The following is a 27,616-nucleotide window of genomic DNA, read 5'->3' on the forward strand; positions in this document are numbered from 1 at the left end:
ATGTCGTCATTGTCGACATTTCCATCTCCTCCACGTAAAGGCCAAATAACACTGTGAAATTGAAAGCCATCTTGTGACGGGTTCGACAGATAGTGATGTTCATCAGTATACTGATCAGGCAAGTTATTGACCTGTGAACATGTCTAATTTCTACATTCAAGCTCATTCATATTGGTTGGTTTATTATTAAATATAAGAATGAAAATTAAAGTATGGGGTTTATAGGTACCATACTTAAGTTAAATTTTGATTTCATGATGATGAAAAACCCACTTGAAGTAAAATTATATCTCAGGATGGCTGGTAACACTTTTACTAAAATACTTTTATTAAAAGTGTTATTACAAATACCAGCCATCCTGAGAGACATAAATTTTGATTTGTTAAAATTGTACAGGAACCTTCAAAATGGCTTTATGAGATTAAAGATTCTTCACCAACTCATGCTAGAAATGAAACCACATTATTTTGATTAAGATTTAAAACAATGGATCTTGTATTAATGATGATCCAGAGCTCAAAAATGTTGAGGACATTATGCTTAACATATTTGATAACTATATAAAATGGATAAATGTCTTTGAACTCTTTTGCTGTTAGCAGATTTTCTCAAATTTGTTTAGGAATTGGCTTGTAGTTTCAAGGGTTTGTTGCAGAAATTTTTGTTATGAATTTTACATTGAATTTGTCAATTGGAGATTGAGTGTTGATCTGCATGAAGGATTTGGATTTTTTGTTAATCTACATTTTGAATTTAGCATGTTATCTTCGTGGAGAAATCGTAATATGCTATAGCATAAAAGCGGTAGAGTTTTGAGGCGTGATGTTCTACTTTTTTGTAGATAGTTTTTGGCCTTGAAGTGGAAATATTCGAATAAATAATTATGTTGAATTATTTGATTTGCCACCTGATGGGGAAAAAAAAATCCAGTTTTGTGGGACATGGTATTGTGAATGTGGGTAGATAGATCATCTTTTAGAGCTTCCTTAGTTTCCTTTGTAGTGATAGAAATATCAGTGTTTTATAAAACACTATAGGCTGATGCTACTTACGGTGAGTTTATAAGTTTTCTGAAGTCACATTTGTTGTAAGGAATATGAAGATGGTAGACCATAAGTAATGATGGGATGACATATCAAAAAGTAAACTGAAAGTCTAGTGAATCTATGTTGTGAATGATAAGGGTTCAGACAGGACCTGAAGCAACTTTTCTTTGTGTTCTTAAATGTTTACCTGATTTGTAATTTGAAGAGGCTTTCTATTATTGTTTAGAAAAGAATAACTATTTAAAAGATTTGTGTCTTTAAGGTGTACTTTATTTTTTGGAGAATACAAGTTTCTTTTAAATTTTATATTGTGACATGATGGTTTATTTTAGGTGAGCCAGTATCCCAGAATTGATCTGAGCACAGAAAGTCTGAGACCTTTTGTATGTCGAGAAAATTCTAAGAATGCTTTTATGCATCATAATGAATCTGTTGCCAAAAAAATATTTGTTTCATGGTAAGAAATTACTTATATTTACATTTAAATATCAAAATGGTTGATATACACTGCTGGTCAAAATCTTGAGGCCAATGAACATAAAGAAAAAATATACATTTTGTGTTGTTAGACTCAACCACTTATTTGAGTAGAGCTTTGAAAGATGAAAATAAGAAAAGAGAAAATAAAAATAAAAAACTTTTTTTAGCATTTAACAGGGAAAATGTAAACACTATGAAATTAGCCTAAATACTAGCTGGTCAAAAGTTTAAGATCATACTGAAAAGAAGCGTTAATCGCTAAACACGTAACAAAATTTAGTCATTTGTGTTCAAGCATTAGCGTTGTCAACATCTCCCACTGATATCTCCTGTGTTACATTGGGTAAAAACTTGGCAAAGGCTAAAAAGTTGACAGTTTGAATGTGGCAGAATTGTCATGCTGCGAAAGCAAGGTCTCTATCAACGTGACATCATTGGTGAGATTGGGAGTAGTAAAACTGTTGTTGCAAATATCTCAATAGACCCTGAGGGATACAGAATGAGAATTTCAAGTGGTCGCCTCAAGGAAATTTTGCTGGCATTGAGCAGGAGGATTCGACGGGTTGTCTGGCAGTACACCAGCCGATTGTCGAACCAGGTTAAGGCCCTTACAGATGCAGAATGCAACTCAAGAACAATAAGACGGCATCTATGAGAGAAAGGCTTTAAAAACCGTAAACATCTTCAAAGGTCACACCTCCTTCCACATAATGAAACAGCTCGGTTAAACTTTGCTGAGAGGCACCAAACATGGGGCGTAGAAAGTTGAAGAAGGTTTTGTTCTCTGATGAGAAAAAATTTAACCTGGATGGTCCAGATGGCTTCCAAGGTTACCTGCATGATAAGGATATCCCACCAGAGACATTTTCTACATGACACAGTGGAGGAGGTTCCATCATGATCTGGGGTGCTTTCTTCTTCCATGGAACAATGGAGCTTCAGATTATACAGGGGCATCAAACAGCAGCTGGCTACATTGGCATGTTGGAGAGAGCATCCTTACTGACTGAAGGCCCTTGCTTGTGTGGAAATGACTGGATCTTTCAACAGGACAATGCTGCAATCCACAACGCCTGAAGGACAAAGGATTTTTTCATGACGAATTACGTGATTATTTTGGACCATCCAGCGTGTTCACCGAATTGAACCCCATTGAATATGTTTGGGGATGGATGGCAAGGGAAGTCTATAAAAATGGACGTCAATTCCAAACAGTGCCTTGTCTTCGTGAAGCCATCTTCACCACTTGGAATAACATTCCAGCCAGCCTTCTGCAAATGCTTATATTGATCACACCAAAGTGAATGTTTGAAGTTATTCGCAATAAGGGCCATGCAACTCACTACTGAGACCTCTTGTTGGGCATTTCGTACTCTGTTTAGGACTTCTTTTTGGTATGGTCTTAAACTTTTGACCAGCTAGTATATAGGCTAATTTCAGTGTTTACATTTTCCCTATTAAGTGCTAAAAAGTTTTTTATTTTTATTTTCCCTTTTCTTATTGTTATCTTTCGAAGCTCTACTCAAATAAGTGGTTGAGTCTAACATTGCAAAATGCATATTTTTTCTTTGTTCATTGGCCTTAAGAGTTTGGCCAGCAGTGTACATATTTAAGTCTTGAAATGTATTATTTTTTGTATATAAATAACACACACCAAGATATTTGTAAGTTTGATAAACTGTATATGTTGCACAGAAATTGTCTTTGTGCCAGGATTCTAATCATTCTATTTATTTGTGATATATAATTTGTGACTACTTTAACTTATTACATTATAGGCTTAGCTGTTCATGGTTTTATGATGTATTAGTCAATAACATTAAGAAAATGTTTTCTGATATGATACTTACCTCTACTCACAAAATCAGCTATTCTTGTTCAGTGCTGTCTTTTTTATGTAAACTTTTCCTCTATGCATACCAGAGGCCTTCTCTCTCCCATGTCTCCCCCTCGGTGTGGATTCCTGTACATGGTGAGGGGACCTCCCAGAAAAGGCTCTGTTTTCTCAGTTTACTGCCTCTTGTTTTTTTTTTCCCATGAATCCCATTTAGTGGTGAGTGGTGCCTGACCAGATATTCTTTAATTAAAACTCTTTAGTGTACAGTCATATCAACTTGTGCATTATTTTCCATGGTTTTGTTCATACTTACCAACAAGATGTGGCATTTCACAAGATCTCTTGAGGAGACATAACATCTCAATATTTTGCTTTATTTACATGCTCATCCTGTATAATAAAACCCATGCACTCTATGGGTAAAGTAGAAGAGGATTTGTGTCCATCCTTGTCATTTTTCAAGTGAATAACTTGGTATAGTCTACTTTTGAAAATAAAGTTTTGTAGTAGCCCATTGCACTGTCCCAGGTGATGACATTCTTCCAGACTCTCCATTGTATTGTTGTTCTCCTATTCTTTCCTAGAGTCTTTCCCATTTCCATGTTACTGGAATGGTTGATTGTGGAGGCACACCCTCCTGAATGGGTTCCACAGAAAGATGGCTGTAACCATGCAGTTGTGAGGAAGGAAGTGGTGTTCTGCTAAGTTTATATGAGGTGTGGCCTCCAGAGGAGTTGACTTTGCATATAGAGGGCAGCACTAAACAATTATAGCTAATCTTATGAGATGTTAAGGTCCTATTGGAAATAGGTTTTCAGTATGGGAAAATTATAACTATGTTGTGGTTGGTTTATAAATCATCTATACAGAGTAAAGAAAAAGAATAATTCAATCAGCACACTTGTATTCACAGGTGAAGTTCATTTCTTCTAAATATATATTTTACTGAGTATTATTTAAGTGATAAGTCTTTGTTTTTAAATTGTCAGTTAGTAGAATCTTTTCAGTTTAATATATATACATATTGTTCCTTTTTTTATAGGCAAGAGCAAGGTGTTAAAGGAGTTCTTGTGGAATTAGCAAATAATGAAAAAGATGATGTTTGTTAGTATTAATGGTGTTTTTTATGGATTGTTTTTACATATTTCAAAAACATTTTTTATCTTTAATTCTGGGGAATGTTCAGAACCTCAAATTATACAACAAACACTTATTTTGATGTAATCTGTAAGAATAAATGTGTACTAAAAATCATGTAGAAAATTTTAATTCAAATAAAAAATCACTGTTTAAATAAGTCCAGTTTTCTCTAAATCGTTTTTCTTTTCTGAGTTGATATGTAAAGTACTGAAGTTTTTTTTTATTCTGTAAATGATGTTACATTTACTAAAAAAATTTTGATGTCAAATGTTGAAATGCTTAATTTGATTAAACTATGTGCTCATTGGGAAGGTATTATCAGAAAAAATCACTTCTGACTGGTATCAAATGAATCAAACTGATGTTTAATGAATGTTTCTTGAAGAATACAGAATTTTTTCCATAGTAAATTAAATGAATATGACTAAAACTTAAGTTTTTTACAGCATATAGGTAAAACATTTACTTAAGCATATATGGAAATAGAATTAATCTAAATTAAATTTTAAACATTTGGATTTAATATTCAAAAATCTAAGTAATTGAAAAGAGTTTTGTGTTATTTATATTATGATTGGTATTTAAGAAACTTTGACATTTTAAGATTCAGATAACTATGGTATAAATGGTTGAGAATATAAAATTATATTTTAATATCTTCATAATCAAAGATTACTTCTGTAATACTTAAGAAGTGCATAATATCATAAGTAGGTAAATCAGTTAAGGAAACCTTTATTATACATTTTACTCAGTGACAGAGCATGAGCTTTGTTAGTCAAATATCCTGTGTTCAAGTCCTAACCATAAAATTTTTCTTCACTTGTCAAGTTTTTTATTTTAAGTATTTAAAACTATTATAAAAAACATATTACATTGAATACCTGTTTTCTTTGTTTTTTGTCATACAGATTTGTTTACAACATATAAATTGCTATGTATATATACTTTAAACAAAATGAGTGAACTGTAACATTTTGTTATATAAATTCTGTAGTAATTTTCTAAGTATTCATGTATACATCAAATAACCATTATACTCAATACGTAGGAAATATTTTAACCAACTGAAAGTGTTCTGAACATGTGTGATAATTTTAATGCTTGCATTTTGTGTGTTCTCAGATTCATGTAACAGTTATTCTTTTTAGTAAGTTCTTGTGCAAGAATTACTGCTCAACTTTTACTCAGAACTGTACAGTGGATTGGCTCAATCTATGGTTCATTTTTTCCTCACACATTGGTAAGTTTTTTTCTTTTCTTCTATGCAGTTAAAAGTACTTGTGTGATATGCATGACAATGTTGTTTAGAAAGAACTAGGACATCTAATCATACTGTGTCTTGTTTTAATATTTTATATATATATATTTTTTTTTTTTGAGTGTAAATGGGATATCTATTGGTGTTGTTTTAAATGCCTCAGGGTGTGACATGTTGTTGAGAATTGTAATATGTATCATTAGGAAGTACATTATGGTGTTAAATGTCATTGGGAAATGCAATATTTATCGTAAGTGTCTTGTGGTTTGAAATGGTCTTCAGAAATGATGTAATATTTGTCATTGCAAGAGTCTCAATGATATGAAGTATTGTAAAGAAATTGTGTAATATTATTAGAAATATCCCTTCATTTGAAATAGTGGGAAACAATGTAATTGGAAATGTCTCATGTTTGCTATGTTTTGTGCTGTTCTGTTCTTCTATGTTCTGTGGATTCTAATGTATTTTTCATTTAATCATTGAGAGGACAATTTTGCTGTTACTCATCATTAATATTTAAAGTATTGGGGTAACTTTTAAATAAAAAAAAAGAGGGTGAGATACAGTGAATTAGTGTTACTAATTTTCTCATCTGAAAGGAACACTAAAGGAATAAAATTGTCAAATTTTGTTAAGGAACTAAAATGTAGGAAATCAAGAAAACTGAGCATTGGTACATATTCATTAAGAACAAATATGCTGTTTTTATCACAAGTTTCATATTACTGAGCATGATAATACACTGAAATAATAATTAATGAATTCAAGTTTCATATCAGTGGTACAACATAATCAGAATAGTTTATCTTAATATATATCTTGGATATTTCATGTTCTTATAGTTGTTGGAAGAAGACTTAATAGCCCAGTTTTGTCCAGCCTTGGATTGGTAAGTTTTATTTCAATCAGCTTGTTTGTGATTGGTACCTAGGTTTGTAAGTATCACCATTAGCTGTATGATGTATATGATTTTTTAACCTAATAGAACATAAATGTTTGGTGACTTCACGTTCAAATTGACAAGTATGCAACTTAAATGTATTTTCATGATTGATTCTTTTAAAGGATTTTGTTCAGATCATTTTTGCTGACTGTAAGTGACTATTATTATTGCCATATTTACTGTTTTATTTTTAGGTATCATGGAACAATTCAGGCTTTTGCATGGCATCCTCATACATCCAAATGTGCAGTTGCCTTGCGAGATGATTCTGTTCGAATTTTTGCCTCTGGAAGTAGAGTTACACCTCTACTAAAGCACAAACAACAGAGAGGTGTGGCTGACATGGCTTGGAAGTGAGTTTGAACTTTGCACTTGTTTTTGCAATTAATTTTTTGTTCCAGTATTGTTCTTACCAATCACTGTGAAAACTAATACTTAAAATTGCAAATTCTGGATAACTGTGTTGTTTGAGGTAAAAATTATAAGTTTGTAGTTTGTTTCTACTGGCAGTTTATTAATGACAGATTGTTTTTTTCAGTAAATATTCAATATCATCAGTTCTTTCCAGAACTCGTATCTTTTATATGGAAGATATCAAAGCTTTCCCCCCTCAGTGTGGATTCCTGTACATGGTGAGGGGACCTCCCAGGGAAGGTTCTGTTCTTTCAGTTTACCTCTTCTGGGATCTAAACATTAACCTATGTGTTTGCCATGCGTGGCAACCCGTGAAGGGGAGGAGAGGATCCTGGTGGTTGAGGGGGTCCAACCCTAACATACCACTTTGGCCTTGAATTCCTGTAGATGGGTGGTTTTGGGGTGGGTTCCTTTGGGTCAGTTGGGTGGTTCACTTGGGCTAGGTTGAACCAAGTACCAGTGTTGGATGTTCTTAACAGGTGTCGTGGACATTGCACCTGATGCTGGTGTTTGTGTATAGTGCTCATGAAACCCTGGCATTGCTGCAGTGTCCTTGTTTGACATTGTAGTGTGTCCCCTTGTAGGGCTCCATGGTGGGTGGGGTCAGTGGGCACCAAAATTTCCCTTTCTTTATTATGGATACTCCAATTAAAAATCTTAATAAAATAGTGAAAAAACAGTCTATAGGTAAACGACCACGTCTTGAAGATTCTGAGCAGCAATCTTCACCATCCGTAGCACCTGTTGTACCTCATTTTCTTATATTGCACTCACTTTCAGACAAACGTTTAGGGTAAATGTCTCCCTTTTTCATTCAGAAGGAACTAGAGGGACTTTTTGGCTCTCCAAAGTCGGTAAAAAACCTTTAATGTGGTAACATGTTGGTGGAAACATCCTCATCTCAACACAGTGAACTCTTGTTGCATTCAAAGGCAATTGGGGATATACCTATAGAGGTTACACCTCATGCCACTTTGAATTCATCATGAGGAGTTATTGTTGAGAGGGATTTGAGGAACATCCTGGAGTTAGAGATTCTCACTGGTTTCTCCACCCAAGGAGTTTCTGCAGTGAGGAGTATCTCCACTCGCAAAGATGGAATTATGGTGTCGACCAGTGTCCTCATTCTGACATTTACATCACCACGTCTGCCTGCCACCATCAAGGCAGGTTATTTTAATTGCAGAGTACGGCCATACATTCCAAACCCTCTCTGATGCTTCCAGAGTCAATGGTTTGGTCACTCAAAGATGTCATGTTGTGGTTTCTTGATGTGTGCTCTTTGCTGTGGCAAGGACCATGATGCCTATGAGTGTGAAATGGACCCTCATTTCATGAACTGCAATGGCTCTCACCAGTCCTAATTTCATTCTGGCCCTAAATGGTTAGAAGAAAAAGAAATGCAGCATTTGAAAACAATTCATAACATTACCTATGCTGAAGCTTGAAAATTGCTCTCCACCATCTCATCTCAGATGCATGCTGCTGCACTTTGTTCCACAGCTACTGTGGGAGTGCAGATAGATCTTTCTGTGTCTCCAAGAGAATTGTTCTCCAAACAAATGAAAAGTCTTTTGACATCCATACCTAAAATAGTTGATGAATCACTTATATCTGTCCCCTATATACATTCCACCAAACCCCAAGATCCACTTCCTTTGGTTTTAGGTACAGGCATTTCCTCGGATCCATCTTCCTCTCTCACCCCAAGATGCAAAACAATCATTCGTCCATGTTCTCAGTCTCTGGAATCCCCTTCCAACAGCAAAGACCTGCCCAACCGACCCAGGGCAGGATCCATGGAGGTCGATAGACTTTCCTTGAGTAAGTAAAGTAAGGAAAAAAGACATGGTCATAAACAGAAGGGTTCTCCGCCCAATTTGCCTACACGTAAATAAAAATGGTCACCCTAATACAATGGAACTGTTGAGGTTTACGTTCTAATCTGGAAGACATCAAAACACTGATTACTTCCTACCATCCTGTTTCTCTCTCCTTACAGGAAAAATTTCTTAAACCTACCGATACAGTCACCTTTTAGCAGTTTTCTTTATACAGAAATGACAAGCTGTGTGATGGGCGAGTGCATGGAGGGGTGGCACTGTTAGTTGATCAACATGTGCCTACCCTGTCTTTCCCACTCAACACCCTTGGAGGCTGTGGCCATTTGTGTTTCCTTGGGTCATACCATCACTGTTTGTTCTTTCTGTCTGTCACCTGGAAAGACATGATCAATCAGACCTTGATGCTCTCATTGAACATTTGCTGTCTCCCTTTTTCATCCTGGGGATATATTGAGCAGCAACTACAAACTGCCCTCAATCGTGTACTGAAGTGGACTGGGGCAAACGGCTTTAATTTTTCTCTCTCTAAAAGTGTTTGCATGCACTTTTGCTGCCAACGGGGTATCCGCCCTGATCCTGAACTCCGTATTGGTGAAGTTTTGCTGCCAGTGGTCCCTGAGACCAAGTTCTTGGGGCTTATTTTTGACCGTAAGCTGACCTTTATACCACACTTAAAGCAGCTACGGGTCAAATGCACAAGAGCACTGAACATCCTCCGTGTCCTCTCTTCTACCAGTTGGGGAGCAGATCGATGTTCAATGTTAAAGGTATATCGTGCTCTTATTTGATCAAAACTTGACTATGGATAAATGGTCTATGGCTCTGCCAGACCCTCGGCCTTAAAGATGCTGGACCCCATTCATCACCAAGGACTTTGACTCAGCACTGGGGCTTTCCGCACCTCTCCATTTCAAAGCTTATACGTTGAATCTCATGAACCTTCTCTGCACCTTCGCCGTTTGCAACTGTTTTTACAATATACTTTGAAACTTCGCTCCTTACCAAAGTATCCCACCTGGGAATGTGTTTTCCTTCCTCGGTGGGCAGTACTTTTTCAGAACAGACGATCTGTCATTGCTCCGTTTGGCCTTCGCATCCGGGCGCAATTGGATGAATTGGGTCTGTCCTTGGATAACATTGCAGATTCCACAGGTCAGCCCATCCCACCATGGCTTATTACAGCTCCCAAATGTGACCTTTCTTTCTGTCACCTAAAAAAGGCAGATACACCAGATTGGAAGTACCGTCTTTTATTTAAAGAACATCTTTCGAACAATCATTCAGTTCCAATTTATACAGATGGTTCCAAATCAGGTAATACAGTGGGCTGTGCTATGGTTTGCTGTGGTTCAGTAGTTGCATGCAGAATTCCCTCTACAGCTTCTGTGTTCACTGCTGAACTGTATGCCATATCTCTTGCCCTGGATCATATTGCAGCTGAGCAGTACTCTAACTGTACTATTTATACTGACTCCCTTAGTTCTCTACTGGTCTTGGAATCGCTACACTTTGACTCACACCCTGTTCTCGCTGATATTCAAAACCGACTGGCCCATTTCTCATTAACAGCTACTTCTATCCAGTTTTCCTGATACCAGGCCACGTTGGTATTCCCGGGAATGTGCTTGCAGACATTGCAGCTAAATCTATCTGTTCGGCACTATCACCCCTGTGCCTATTCCGTACATGGACTATGGTCTTGTCTTCAAGGCTCGGCTCCATGCCAGCTGGCAGTCCACTTGGAGTGAGCAACGTGACAATAAGCTTTTTCAAATAAAACCCTATATTGGACTTTGGCCATCTAGCTTTCGTAAAGTTCAGAAGGAGGAAGTTGTTCTCACTAGGCTACGCATTGGTCACAGTTTTTTAATTCACCGTTTTCTTTTGTCTGGAACTGATGCACCAGTGTGTAGTTTGTGTAACACTCAAATCACTATCAGCCATGTTTTACTTTCTTGCCATCGTTACGATTCTCAATGACGGCAATATTTTAAACATATTTTTTCCCAGGGTCTATCTGTAACATTGGACAGTGTTATTGGTAATGGTGACACTGCCCACCTTGATAAAGTTTTTAGTTTTTTAATGGCCATTAATCTTTTTAATCTCATTTAAGTGTTGCATATTTATTCATTACACCTTTTTAATTGTGGTTCCTTTTTTACAGTTTTAATCTCTAGATTTGCACTAAAAAACAACTATATTAAGAACTATCTTACAAAATTGTAATTTAAAAACTAATCATTTGTGCTAAGTGTAAATTGTTTTCCTTTGGTAATGACCATGACTTTGTATAAACAGATTAAATTATTTACTTTGTATATAGATTTTTCAATGGAAGATACAAGACAAATCTGAATTTTTCTAAGGTTTAGAATGATTTATAAAAGCTATATCAATTTTGTAATTCCAAAACTTTGATCTAATTTGTTTAGTTCAATTCAGTTTTTCTGTTATGAAACTAAATTCTGGCTGTTTCTAAGTTTATTTCTGTAACTTGCATTTTTCATTATCTTTTTATATAGAATATTTAATATTTTTCTACTTTATCATTGTTCTTGCATTATTTGTGACATATCACCTTACTTTTATTTTAGTGTGATTCTATATTTTTGCAGTTAATGTTTTTACTTTTGAAACTTTGACTTTTGCAGACTTTTTTGAGTTATGTTTTTAATTATATTTGTATTGTCTTAGACCTTACAGTGCCTCATACTTGGCTGTAGCATGTCAAAGTGGTATTCTTCTATGGCAAATTGAACCAACATCTTTAGTGACAAGGTATCTATGCTTGAAAAATTCTCAAAATAATGTCTCAAACAAATTATTCAAAATATATTTTTTTATCCATTTAGCAGATTTATATTCAATATTACATGTATTTTAAGGTTATATTAAATTTACTTTTATACTTGGTCTGTACTAAATACAAATCTGTTCAGCTTTAATCATGGAGCATTATTGATTTAACTATACATTTTAGTGTTTGAGGTATGGTCTGCATTTGACAAATTTTCAACTAAATATGGAAATTGTGGAAAACACTTAGACATTTTAGTTTGATTAAAAATTTTTTTGTGAAAATACTCATTGAAATGCATTTAATTCTGTTTGTATGAGCTTGGTCATTTTGACCAAACATAAAAATATCTATAATATAACTTTTAATGTGGTACATACATGTTCGTAAATGTGGGCAAGCTTTTAATAAATTTAACAAGTGTCTCATACACATAAAACCAAGTTTTTTGGTTAAGCATTTTTACTTAGGACTTGTATGAATATGTGGTCAGAATGTTTATTAGTCCAAGTGCAAAGTGATCTTTATGTTAAAATTGAAAGTACTTTCATTTATCTCAGTTTTCAGATGCTATTTGCATAACCTTTAAAATCTCCAAACTTATTTTTAATCTTTTTTCAGCAAAATTTTATATCTTATCTGTTATTTTTCTACCTTAATTCATTACAAACTTAGTTGATTTGACTGATCTTGCAACAACCACAAAAAAAAGGCAAATTTAAATTACATGTTTTTGCTTTTTAGTATAACTACAGATTATAACAGAAAACTACAATTACTTATCCTAAATAGCATTGTACTGTCTAAATTCACACCTTGTGAATTTTTTCGTTGTTTTATCTAACCTAGCAAGTTCCTAATTTTCACATTTTACCTTTATAACAATGAATAAAAAATGTACATAAAAAAACAAGAAACTTAATACTTATGTTTGACGTCTTGTTTTTTCTACTGGTCCACCAATCAAACTTAAGCATTCTTTTTTTTCGTAATTCTGGTACTAATACATCAAATAATTTCTTAATTCAAGTATGCACTTAAGAATACAAAGTAACAATGTGTATAATAAGCAATGTCCTTTAATTTAACTGGTTTTCTAATTAAGGCATAAGTGTCTTAAAATATCTGTTAACTACTAAATCTAAATTCAACAATAGGAATTTTTAATCTGTAGGCAAAATGAAATCTCTACTGAGAAAAAGGTAGCATTATGTTATTTGGTAAATGAAAACTTTCTTTTGGGTGTAAATGATGTAATAGCAAACATTGGAAAACTATTGGCAGTAAATTTGTGAAAGAGAAAATGTGATAGAAGGTTAAAACAAGTGAGTCTGACCTTTCAGTTTATATCTGTAAACATGAAAATTGATAGGTATGAAAATGAAACTGTGTCTATAGTAATATCTGTACTATAATGCTTCATTTAGGACATCAGAGAGAGATTGGGAAGCCAGAAAGAACAAATGTCACAACATAAAAGGGGAGTTTCAGAATTTATTTGAAATATTTCCTTTTGAAATTAAAAATTAAAATTTGCACTGTTATAGGTTTAAGAATTGGTGAACTTTGTGCAATATGTTTTATTTAAATTTCTTAAATAAACAACTGGTTTCTGTAGGCCATCTTCCAGTTGCATCACATTTCTCCAGAGGAAAGGCCATGCTCCAGTAACTTCTGTTGCATGGGAACCAGACGGATGTATTTTGGTTTCTGCATCTGCTGCAGACACATCCATTCTAGTAGGGTCACATTTTAAAAATTTTCTTTTATTCTGTTTTTTTTAGTAGCACATGTCTCAAGTAATATTTTAAAATACAGGAAACCATGTAAGGTTATTTTTATTTTTTCTGTGAGAGTTTTCCCGAAGGTTAAAGAGTTTTGAAAAGCCACAAATTGCAAACTTTACTACACTAGTTGGTGTGTGATTAACAAATTTCCCCAAAGTATTTATTTACTTATTTTTTAATGTAATCTTTAAATAGGTTAGGTTTGGCTTAGTTAATATAAAACTTTGTTTCATTGATAGTGATAAATTGGAAGATAATTTAAGACATTGAACAGTTTGTTTTTTGTAAGTTGTATGATGTGGGTTTATCAACCAACTATTTCAAAAGTTCTATTGTCAAAGAAAATCTTTAGATTAATAGTAACAAATACATATAATTGATTTTTACTTCTTAAATGTGATGTAAATCAGTTATAGTAATGTGAAAATATTTTTTGTAAAATTGAATAAAACAACTTGTTTATTACTCCTTTTAAATATTCTTACACAGCTTTCAAAGGGCAAATGTCTTATAAATATTTTATTTCTCTTTAAAAGCTATGGGATATTGGTGCAGAGTCTTGCACACCCATGCGACGTGTTGGCGGTGGTGGTGTTTCATTCATTCGATGGTCTCCAGATTGTCAAAGACTTTTTGCTGCAACACCCTCTACACTATTCAGGTATCAGAATTCATAAAATCAAAACAAGATTTTATTACTTAGGTGTATAGTTTTTAGCATTATCACTGTAAATTATATTGAATGTTTTAAATTGTTACTGTTAATTAATTGTATTACTCTTAATCCATATTGTAGTAAAATAATTTATAAATATATAAAGTTGTTATTTAATAATATATATTTTGAGCTTAAGAGGTCTCATTATATTGATTGTCACAAAGTTTGATTACATGACGCAGCTTGACAAGTATTGCTCAAGCAATCATGGTAAAAAAATTTAAATTATCTCTTTATGCAACGTAAATATATATAAAACAATGTAATACCCTGCAGTATAGATATATATACATGAAACAATATAGCTCACCACAATATAAAGTTGCAATAAACAGTATCATTCCATGCAATATATGTAAAATAATGTAATTACCAGTCTTAGAACTTAAACAAGACCTATACATTTCCATTGTGATTGCAGTTACTGTAGTTACTTCAAAAAATCCTTTCAATTGTCTAAGGAGATAAAAATAAGAAGTTTAATGGCTAATAAATTGAAGTCAAGGCCACCTGTGGCTTAACTACTTCCAGCTATTATACAAAAAGTATAATGTCTTCACCCTAACTACTTTTCTATTTTGTCCAAAGTTTAATGTCCAAACTTTCTAAAATTGTTTTCATCAACTTTAATTCCCTATCATTTAGACCAATTAGGCTACCAAAACAAATTTTCCTTTCTCAAAGCACCTCCACACATAGAGGAAGCTATCATTAACTTTCTTAGTATTTTATGCCAGTTATTTATTTGTAAATAAATCCAATATTTTTCTCTCTTCAAAATTCATTAATATATTAAGCTTGGCAAATTATTGAAAAAAGAAGTTTCATTAACACAGGGTATGCTGACTTAAGTAAATACTTTGTTAGTCAATTGGATTCATCTTCTACATCATGTTTTCTTAATGTCTGAGGTAGACACAACATTAAAACAACAAATTGTAAAATCTCTCTCTTAAAGTAATTTTCTTGGTTTAACATGGTTTTCAAGCAGTCTCATGGTGAGCTTGCTGGACTATGAATCTGTGGGTTTGTGGTTCAACTTCTGTATTCTTAAAATTCTGGCTCATTTTTAAATATGTCTTATGTGATCAAACAAGGATATCTCAATAGTTAATGGTTGACTTGCTGCCTTTCCTATGATTTTTCAGTCCAAAATTAATTTGCTATGTATAGCCCTTGTGTACCATTTATGAATATCTCAAACAAACCTGTTCAGAATTCTGGACATAAAAGTTGTGTAGTTTTATTTGCTTTTAGTTGAATGTAGTTTTGAATGGAAAAGTTTAGAAATAAGCTTTTTTTGTTATTCTGACAAAACACTATTCTCAGTTTTTTAATTATTCATTTTCTAATTTAGAATAAAATAAAAATTTTTATTCCAACTTAAAAATACACTCAAGAACATTCTGCCTCTGGTAAATTTAGAATATTTTTTAACTCTGTCATGTAATAAGTTTCAAAGTTGAATATTAAATTGTGTAACTGAATTTTGAATATTGCTTGTATTTCTAGATAATTAGTCACATTCTTGTAAGTATTGTGATTATATGAAATGTACTACTGAAATTATTCATCCAAGAACATAAGGAACAGAGTTTATTACTTTAGTAGACTTATGGTGCTTTTGGTATTTTGTTTTACACTTTTTATTTGTGCCTTTCTTACTACATTATCAATATTTGCAGTGTAAATGAAGAATACTTTGCTATTGTTAGGAATTAGTGCTATTAGCTAGTCAATGCCTATTTTAATGTTTTTGGAGACCACAGTTTTAAACATTTTTCATAAGTACAAACTGTTTGCATAGATTTGGTGCATACAAAATCAGCTGAATGCTTTGATTATATAAAGTGTGACCCAAAATAAAACCTACAGTGATTTATCATTCTACCTCTAGTTTAGAATGTTTTATAATTTTACCAAAAGATAGCTTTGTTAAAACAGTTTCCTCAAACTTTTAGATAAACCTCTTGTATATCCCTGCTATATTTTTTCCCTCCATTTTCATGATCTTGAGATAATATTCCATCAATGGAATCCTCTCTTCATTGCTTAATTATGATATTCTGAAACAAATCAATATGCATGATACCTTAAAAGAAAGAAATAATAATGCATGTATTACATGATGTAGAAGTGTCACATAATGCACATACCAACAACTGTGTTTTAACCTTTTCCCTGTAGGCTTTATCCTTTTGATCAACCATCCAACCACCATGTTACCTTGAAACTATATATGCTGTAATTTTTAATGTTGTAAAGGTGTTTTCAATATATTTAGCAAACTTTTAATAACAATTACAAATATTTTGCACACAGAAAAATTAGATTTTTAATTAACTCTGTCAATGCAGGCTTGGTTCCAGGGAACAACCTCATAACCATTTTGTGCTTATTATAGTTTTCATGCAATAACTTTTAAATTAAGTGCATCTTCATGAAATTTTGCAAATTATAAGTAAACATTACAAGGCTTTAATAAACGAAATATCAGTTGTTTTTTTTTACGTTTTAAGATTTCTGAAGTAATGTTTTTCTCATGCCTATTTTCTTTTTGAATGTTCATAATTGAACATGCAAAGTAATTTTAACATTAAAAATACTTCTATACATCAAAAAAAAAATTATTTCTCACACACAATCTTTATATTCTCCAGATAATTATCAAACCTTTTTAAAAACAATTTTTATTGGCTATTTTCACTACTGTTTTTATAAACAGGTTGGGTTGATTTGACTGACCTCTTAACCACTATAACAAGTAAGAAATAAATATAAACTGTACTTATTCTTTCTAGAATGATCACAGATTATAATATGAAGGCACAAATGTTTAAATAACTTAAATCTCATAACATTATACACATACATATTTTTTATGCTTATTATATTGACCTTTCAGGTATGCCTGGCTAACATTACAGAATTTGCATTCATGTTACAATATCCAAAAATATAAAACTTTCAAAGTAACCTATTTTAGCTGTGGTTTACAACTGGATTTCGGATATGATACGTTATATAGGTATATAACTTATTAATAGGGTCTTAAACTTATTTTTCTTAAAGAATAGAACAGTAAACAAATAATTATAGCAAATAATTATCTCTTCTCATTATGAGCTCTGTACTTGTTTGCTGCCTGTTGTAGGTTGCTAAGCCTTGTCAAATTTCACATGTGGAAAATGTGAAATGAAGAAATTTTTAAAGTTTTATATATACGTTTTGAAACAATAAAAATTGTAAATTAGTAATTTAGTACCACAGAATTACAGTATAATTTATCAAGCTTAATAACTAAGCTGTATTTGGGTTTAAATATGAAATTTTCAGCTCACTGTCTGACCTTACTGCTTGGAATCAACATGAAAAGAAAGTCTGCTGCATAAATACTTTGCAGAAACTGAAAAGAACTACACGGGGGATGTTGTGAGCATTCATTTGGTTATGTACATGTTATTTGACAAAGTAGGTGTGCATTAGCAGTATTTTCAAAAATTGAAGAAGTAGGTAGGGCTACCTTGGTTAATTCAATAAATATATCAATATCTCAGAAAATAGAAAAAAGATAGGAGGTACTTATTTCACATACTAGCTTATCAATATCATTAGTATGAGTATCTAATTGGTAAGAAACTAAAGATTTTTAATTTGGACATCATAAACTTATAATTTGAGCCAATGTTGCATTCAAGATACCATGTAAAACACAAAAATCAATATTTAGGATTTTTAAAAATATTTACTTTTAAATTAACTAATGTATAATACTAAAAGCTGAATTATAATCTACACTCTGATACAAATCTTATCAACGTACATTCACAAAATAGTTGTTCAATAAAAGTTTAACAAATGTGATGACATAGCCTTTGACCTGTGATCCATGTCAATAAGGTTAAGTATTTGTGTGGGATTATATAGTTAGACTGCAAGGTGATTTTCATGTTAAGATTAAAAATCCTTTTTTTTCTTTTTATTACTATTTCATTTGCATTAAATTTCCCAACTGATTTTCAAAATTTATTTTCATTAAAACTATATTAGTTATTTTCTCCACCTACCTCTATGTGGACTCATTCACTGCAGCTGGGCTTTTTGGATTTATGAATGAGACAAATGACACCATAAAGTTTGTTTTAGTAATACTTATAAGTTTGTAATTTGCATTAAAATTCAAATATGACCTAAAAGATGATTCAAATTATACAATTTAAAATGTTGCATGAAAAGTGAAGATTGATAATTTATTTAAATATTTTATTTTGCAATTTAAAAATTAAAACTGGTATGCTAATAAAATTTGATTTATTAAATACATTTGATGCCAAATTTATTAACATACATTGGCAACAAAGTAATTTCATTAGACTTTGAATGTAACTCTTAAAAAAAAAAAAAAAGTGTTGTGCACACTTTTTACCCACATAATTTTCAGAGGGTCAGTGTCCAGTACAACAACTGGGCTTAAACATAATACTCTTACTACAGTTTTTCTTTCCCATTTAATTACAATTTTCAATTGTCTATGTGACCATATCTGTGCTTATATTTAACTTTTTTGATTGTGTACTGTTATTATTACATATTTTTGTTGTTTTTTTGTCAATAAGATATTGTATGTGAAAGCTGGATTTATTTTTTTATTGATTTCTATATTTTTATTTCTTCACATCATTCTTAGTAATTATGTGCACATGTATTTTACCCCCAGTTTGTATTTTTGTTCTTCCTTTTTTTTTATAAACAGTTCAGTATTTAAGTATAAATTAAAATAACTAACAGCTGTTTGGGCTAATAATTACTAATCATAGTATTCATACCTCATTGAAAAAAGTTTTTAAGAAGTTAACATTCTTCTAAAAAAATGTCAGGGAAGTACTAGATGAAAATAGTGTTCTGGTTGTGATGATATAATGTTTTTATATATTGAAAGTGGTACCCTTTATTGGAAAGTTTTTTTAAGTACTCCATGTTTTTAGTACTGTATTTACAAATTACGTCAATAAAGATGTAATCAAACTCTCACATATAGTTCCAGTTAAAGTCACATTTTTCTTGTCAGGAGGGTGCTTTGGTTTAAAATTATTTTCTGTGATACAGGAATGGTTGTTACTCATACTGTAGTTATTTTGCTAATTCTCTGAATCTTGAACATCCAACGTGTGAAAGTTTTTAATGGATTTTTGTTTGAGGTGCCATTAAATAGATTGTGCCATATTGTACTTATTTTAGACACACACACACATTCCATTATAGTAAGAAACTTATTTTTGTCACTTCTGTAGTATAATTTGTCTGAGTAAAAAATTTCTAAAACATTTTGTGAGTGTTGCAACTGATCTTTGTTAGAAACTAACACATTTGTTCATATATATATTATTTTTCTGAGCTCTCTCAATGATCACTATACAGCGTTCAAGTTACTTTAATGTCTGTTACAAAATTATGACAAAAGTTATTAGAAAATGTTTGTCATGCCTTTTTAAGCTATAAATGAAAGTTAGTAATACTCTAGTCAATTAGTGATTACTCCACATGTATAACTATTATATATAATATTCCTTTTCTCTGCATGAAAAGAGTAGAACTACAACTTTACTTTTCATAACATAAATAGGATATGGGAGACACAAAGTTGGACTTGTGAACGTTGGTCTAATGTAATTGGGCATTGCCAGAATGTGTGCTGGAGTCCTGATGGTGGTGTACTGTTGTTTACAACATCAGAAGAACCACTGATTTATTCACTGTCCTTTGGGCCAACAGAAAATATTAAACCACATTCAGTAGCAGGATCCAAGTCTGCCATTCCTGTTGCTGATCTCACACCTATAGATGTGAGTGATGGATCAGAAACCATTAGGTAACATTTAAATTTATATTTCTGCTTTTCTACAGTAAGAAAGCTTATGTCTTTACTAATTATACAAAACTATGAGAAAAAAGATGCAATAAACATTTCAACAATTAATTTTTAACTCTTTCACTGTGGTTGAGACATATATTTCCTAGTGCACTGTGAAACCTAAATTTCAGCCACAATGAATGGATTAATAGATTAAATTTCAAATATTTTTATTAACTAATATTACATAATGCACATTTCCAGTCCTTTATATAATTTTTCCTACAAATCCTAAAGGTATTTATGATGGAGAGTATTTTTAACAGATATTAGGATAACTTTAGACTGCTTCCTTTCATTTGCTCAGTTTAAATTGTTCTTTTGAATTATAGTAGTAAATGTGACATTGATTGCTTATTGGTTACAAACTAGAAAGTATGTATATGTTCTTAAATTATATTTTCATTGTATAAAAAATTTGACATTTCTATTTAGAATAGTTTCTAAAATATTGGAAAGGATAGGCTTATATAACAAGGTGTTAAAAATGTAATATTTCTTTATCTTTTGGTTTAACTCTTACATTACAATGCTCATACAAATGTTCCCAGAAGAGCACTTTCCTATAATTTTGAATTTTTGTATCTTTATGAATAGAGGATGATCCCCACAAAGAGATTATCAGTTTCAGAGAAATAATGAAGTTTTGATATGTCTGTGTTTTATTGTTTATATAAAAATAAACCTGGCATATTGAGAGTTATCTATAAAGTGGCAGTGAAAGAATATTTTCTAGAAGTTGTTATATATTTTTGTCAAAAGAGGAAAAGTGTAAAAGTGTGATTAGGTATTTTCATAAAATTGGGTGATGTACTGATAACTTGATCTAGAATGGAAACTTTATAAATATTTATTGTTTTCGGTAGTGGTAGAATTCTTCATTTCAAATACCATCATTGTTTGCAGTAACATGTCTACATGATTTGACTTTTATTACTAGTTAGGATTTCTCATTTTGTTGAACTTGTTATCTAGTTTTATCTCTAAACAAAACATAATTGTTTCTGCTAAGAACTCCAGTTTCTATGTAAAAAATATCTTACAATTTTATATTGTATCTAGAACTGGTGGTCGTGTCCACCAAATGGTGTGGGATGCTACAGGGGAGAGGTTGGCTGTATCATTTGTGGGTAAGAAATTATGAATAAATTTGTCTGATAAAAAAACTAAGTTTTAAAAGGAGTTAAAATAACTTTTAAAGCATTTGAGTTAATGCAAAAACTTTGACTACAAATGCATATTAAAAGAAATGACACATTTTGCTAGTGTGGTACATTACAAGACAACACTTCTTCCTTCAATTTCTTTAAAAAATATATTTTGAATATATCATGCTAAAATACCTTGTAAATAGAATTGTCATGTGGGACAACTTAAAAATATTTTTTCCCTGGTGACTTAACATAAAGTTTATGAACTTAAAACATTAATACCTGGGGTTTGATTCCCCAAAGTAAGCAGAATTTGTATACCTTGTTGCATGGGTTTACATTAAAAAAAAAAAAAAATACCATACTTAGTGCTAACATCATAATCACATTGAAGTATTCTTGGATATCGCCATAAATTATCTGTTTTTCTGTAAAAGAATATGAAATGAAATGCAATTCAATAAAAAAAATTTTAAAAGACAACATTATGACTAAGTTATTATGGTAATAGGCAAATACTGCATTAAACTTTATATGTTTGGTATAAGATGTGGTTGTTGATTTTCAAAGTTTCTGCATCAAAGTCCTGTAAATACAGGAATTGTGTCAATCAGGATAACTAAAAAAGTGTTTTGTGAAAGAAAATTACCAGGACATAACATAAATGCATACTATATATATGCTGTTATGCAGCACTAATGTAACCATTGACTTAAACCTGGTTTTTATGTACTCAGCAAAATGTGAACATAGTGTAATGATGGTGTGTGCTGTCCTACTTTGTTAACAGAAGTTTCGTAATAGATTGGCCTTTATATATTTAAAACCAATACAAATAGATTTTATTTATTTTGCTCTAGTGCTTTTATGGAAGCCACTTCTGTAATTCATTTAGAAATTGGGTACAGCTGTTTCAAAAAGACAAATCCAAATCACTATGCTCTTGTGAAGTCACCATGATGCACCTTTATTTTTAAGTTAGCAGGATTTTCTGTAAAGTAATGGCTTCAACAGATAAAGAAGCTGAGGACTTTATGCAGCTTAAAAAATACTAAATTATGATATAGTTAAATTATTTGAAAGCATTCAATCAAAAAAGGTTTCTGACAATAATTACTAAATGTTTAAATATTAACTAGAAAGAGAGGGAGCTCTGATAAATGGATTGATAAAAAAAGAAAATAACACAAACTTTCAGATGATATATTCATGATTTTTGTTAGCTTTGCAAGTCTGAAAATAAAAAAAAATTTAGCCAGCTAGACTTTGTAGTTTTGTCATACATCAGAAGTAGAAAACTTACTCTATTAGTAGCATTTAAGATAAAAATAATCATCAAATGTACACGTAAGTCACAGAATTGTAGATTTGCTTCATGTATTGACAAGTTTTTACTTAAACATCAGGGAGTTTGAATATTTCAATTCCCAAAATAGAAATTACAACTGGGAGGAAAGGGCAAAAAATTGAAATTTAGGTTAGAAATTTAGTTTCACTTTTCTTACAGATCATTTGTCTGAAACAAATAATAGTAATATATATATACACACACACACATCAAAGTAGGGCTCTAAATTACAACATTTAATTATAGTTTATTTTATAGGTGATTTGCAGAGTAAAGGTACACAGAACTTTTAAAAACTTAATGTCATTTAACTTCATAAAAGTAATGGCAGTAAAAGAAGTTACTGGGCTAGAAAATATTTTTTTATTTTATCATTTTCTTCTAACAGTACAAACAAAAGGTTTAGGTTTTGCAATAATAAATAAAATATTATATATTTTTTCCTTAATTTTATTGTAATGGAAAATGTTGAATTTTTTTTCTTTTCAAGATAATCCTGAACTAATTGCTGTTTTTAGGACTCGTATCAAACCTTTATTGGAGCTAAGCCCTTGGTAAGTACACCAAGAATCATAGCTGGGGGTAATTGATTGAGATATACTGTAGTAAAGCAGGTTTTATACATATTGTATGTTATAGTTTTTAACCCTTTTACTGTGGCTGCCTTAAACCCATACACTGTACACAGCACACTTGCATTCAATTGTCAGAGGCACACTGTATCCTACATGGCAAATCAGCAGTCAATGGGTTAATTGGATGATGAATGATGTGAGACATTTTTTGGTGTGTTTTTTTGCAAAGCATTTGTCATTAAACTTGTAAGAGCTGAGAGTTGTGTGATTCTGAGGAAAATAATATGGGTCATTAACTGGGACTTGATTTACAGACATGACAGAACTGTTACTATCATATTACTGGATAATTTATATGTAAGTATTTCAAGTCTAGAACGTTTTGTCAGCATTTAAAATTAACAAAGTGAAGGAGCACAATTCCTCCTTATGAGCCAATGCAAGTTTTCAATTTACCATAATCTAGCTTAAATTAACCATATTTCTTCACTTGTAAGCTGTATTAACTGCATATAATGTTTTAAGAAGTCTAAAATAACTACACTGTAAGAAAAAGTTAAATTGAATGCAATGTAATATGTTAGCTTATTTAAAAAAAAACCCTTATAATCCATTTTATGTATAAAAATTCTGTAAGAACGTAAATAATTATACAGATTTTCATGAGGTGTGTATTTATAAAGTAGCAGTATTCAACCTGTTCTTGTATAAATATTTATCGGTGTGGTCTGTTCATGTATTATTCAATGTTAGCAAATTTTTGTCTTGTGAGAATTAGAAAAACTAGTGAGTTAGCTATCTCAATGAATATTTTGAATAAAATTAATATTTAAAATGAGTATATTTACTGCTATATCTGTGTAGTTTTGGAATGCTAAGTAAATTGTAAACATACTAAAGTAATCTCCATACTGTTTATTTAAACACTTTGTATTTTAAGTATGAGTTATTCTTATTACATCTAATCTTCTATTGTTTGAAGTTAGGTATTTTATACACAATATTTGCTTTAGAAAATGAAATTTAAACAGATATTTTCTTTGCTGTTTTTAGTGGATTTATCCGATCTCCAGGGAGAGAAGTTCCTCAACTTCTCTGCTTCCATGACAGCTTTGAAAGAGGTGCCTTGTTAACTGTGGTAATAATTTTATTGATTTGATATTAACTTCTCCAAGAGACGAAGTCCAAGTTGATCAAAATAAATCTCAAATTACTACTTTATAATTGGGTTCCACATGAGGTGCCAGAACAAAAAAAGCTGAACCACATCAAACCTGTTATGAAGTATTTTGTATGCTGCTTAAATTGATTGTTTTTTGAAGAAAGTGTAAAATATATTAGGATGTACTCTACTGGATACTAAACATTTGTAATTCAGTTGCCTTATACCCAAAGTTGAAGAAACAATGTCAAACTCACTCTGAAAAATGGCTTCATTCAGACTATTCTAATATAATGTGCTAACAACTTGTGTTTATATACATATCTACCAATTTTTAAAAGGATGTTTTTCACTTGTAGTGCTGGAGTAGTGGAAAAATAAGCAACATTCCACTGTTGTTTGTACCAGTGAAAGCAGCAGCAACAAATGGATTTTCATCTTTTCTTCATTCAACCCCTTTATACCATAGGGGAATAGGGGAGGTGCCTCGTTCACCTTTTCTGTTTTCAAGTCCTGGTTCTTTGTAAGAAAGGTATGCTTGATACTTGATAAAATATGAAGTACTTCATTTTGTAGTTTAATCCTGTGTGTTTAATAGCCATGTATAAAAGCTTGATGGTAATACTCTCAATCTCCAACACAAAAGATATATAAATTTCAGTATGTTTATTATTTTCCCAACCTTAATTGAATTTTGGGTCCAAAATTTGTGATTCTACAAACAAATGAGTTTGGTATCTGGAGAAAGAATTAAGAGATAAGATAAAGAAATTAAGTGAAAAATAAAAAAGTAACCAAACTGCTAATTCTATTGTTAATTTTTATTATACTTTTCCTGATTTCAGTCATATATTAAACCCCACTACATCAAAATAGGCCTGAATTGCTACCCTAATTATAAACATTTTTTAGAGAAACATGTTCTCAAACTTGTAGTTCTCATCTTCTATTGGCAAACACACTTTTCACAGGCTTGATTCACTCCCATAACCATGCTTCACTCTATGATGTGTATGTTTTATATTACTAAGGTTGTGCAGAAGTGACTTCTAAAATGCAGTATGGCTCATATTATTTTTCTACTTGCTAAATTTAAATATATTTTGTTAGACTTAAGTGTGACAAAAATTTAAATAGCAATTAATATATATATTTTTCTTACTAGCTTTTTGTATGTTTTGTTTTTAATCCTAATGCATAGGACATAAATGATTTTGTTACAGATTTGTGTGACTACATTTAATATAAAGTTTTAAGTTGTTGTTTTTTTATAAATAAAGGTGGATTTATCCATTTTTAACTGTGGAAGTATGTAGATATTGATTCAGTATTTTACTTAACTATAAATACAAAACTATTTTAAGTGGAATATTTACTGTTTTCATTGCATCCCTTTTTTTTTATGCACAGTAAAGTTGTACAAAAATATATACCTGTCATGTTCTTTTTGTAGATTAGAAGTTTACAAGGTTCTGCAAAGTGTTTTGGATATGGTTAGGGCCAGGCTTTAATATGGCATTAAATGTAAACTGGGTTGAGAAGCTGTATTTTTTCAGTGTTGTTGAACTTGTACACTTTTGTGAATATAAGTGTTTTTCTTCTCTTTATTAATATAAATAGCATTTGATCTGCTTAAAATATGCTAGAAACTCTCCACTTAAATTCTGACAAGATAACTTGCACTTAACATTGTATTTTTTTACACTGGAATACAAGCTAAAAAGGTTTTAAAAATTTAGTGATGCACAAAACTTAACTATATATATTTATGTAAACAGTGCTGGTTTCTAAATAATACAACCAATTAGACATATTACTATAGCTGGTATACATTAATATATGTAAAAAATGCATTATGAAAAAAATTATGCTACTGTCATTAAGAAGTATAAGTATTCATCCTTTGATCAGTATTTATACAGTTGTCTCCCGTGGTACACAATATCCAGTAAGCTTATTCTGAAGATGTCTTTTACTTGTTACCAGACTTTTTCATGTGCATGAATGAAACATTCATATTTGTCACATATGTTGGATGGCTTGTAAAGAATATTTGTCTAATTTTGATAATTTGTCAGCCTGGAAAGAAGGTTCAAGCTTCACCAACTTTCGGGTCCGTATAATACATACTTGTTTCTACTAATAGCCAAATAATATTTATGGATGTGAACTAAAATTGATCAAGCACTCTTTATTTAACGTAACAAGGAATGAAAAAAATGCTTGCATGATTTTTAAGATTAATGAGAACTTTTTATAATTTAAAATGAAGTGGAGAACTTTGTTTAATACCCTTATTTTACATTTTTTTCTAATTAGAACTGCTAAGTGTTAAACAAGAAACTACATTTTAAGTTGTTTAATTTCATAATGATTGAGTGTGATGCAAATATCATGATTTTTCTGTTGTAATTTATATGAAGTTTTCGTAATATTGGATACATCAGTTACAAACATGAATTCATTATCTTCATTTCTGTGCTAAATAAGTTTGAATAATGTTAGATATATCAATTTGTAAACCTGTGTGTGCTGTTTTTGTTTCATATATTTGTTTAATAAAATGTGATGTTTTCTTTGTTTGCATATGTTGAAATGTAATTTGTGGATGCATTTGGTAAATTCAGCCTACTTCAAATTAATTTAGAATTTAATGTATTGGTTTTTAGTAAATATGAGAGTACTAGTTACCTGTGCTATCAACTATTGTTATTTCATGAAATTTGTAAGACAGGTTTTATTATTAAAGAAATTAAAAACCTATAATAGGCTTTCTAGGCCTCTTTTGTTCTTATATGAAAGTATTTTCATTAAAATAATAAAAAGAAACATATGAAGTATTTGAAATAATTATGGTCTCCCTGTCATACTTGAATTACCAAAATACTTGATTGTTTTCGGTATTCTATTTTCACTTGCATACATGATAAATTTGGCCCTTGTCTATGATGAAAGTATGCTTTGTTTATTACTGTATTCCTTTGTGATGTTGCATAAACTGCAGATAATCATTTACTTACAGTCTTCCTAACACTTATCAAATTAATTTCTAAGCAGTAAGGCCTTTTGCTTTTGGCAAAAGCAGCCCAGTAGTTAGCATGCCGAAATGTAATTCCATGGTTCGGGGACTCATCATTGATCCCCCAATTGGCTAGGGGTTGCGTTTGCTAACCGCCTTTCGTCTAGTCTTTCATTTCA

The 27,616-nt window shown here is 31.4% G+C and overlaps 1 protein-coding gene across 1 annotated transcript; it reads left to right on the forward strand.

The window, feature by feature from the left end:
* Positions 1-27,268, forward strand: LOC143252744 (aladin-like). Its single transcript, XM_076505360.1, is given in 15 exon segments — positions 1-53; positions 55-118; positions 1,380-1,504; positions 4,407-4,468; positions 5,656-5,747; positions 6,608-6,654; positions 6,903-7,061; positions 11,664-11,747; positions 13,385-13,505; positions 14,090-14,214; positions 19,895-20,140; positions 21,245-21,312; positions 23,172-23,235; positions 24,310-24,394; positions 24,778-27,268. Coding segments are annotated over 15 exon segments (1,563 nt in total). The 3' UTR covers positions 24,946-27,268.
* The last annotated feature ends 348 nt before the right edge of the window (positions 27,269-27,616 follow it).

Source organism: Tachypleus tridentatus, chromosome 6, assembly GCF_004210375.1.
Source record: "Tachypleus tridentatus isolate NWPU-2018 chromosome 6, ASM421037v1, whole genome shotgun sequence".
NCBI classification, from domain to species: Eukaryota; Metazoa; Arthropoda; class Merostomata; order Xiphosura; family Limulidae; genus Tachypleus; species Tachypleus tridentatus.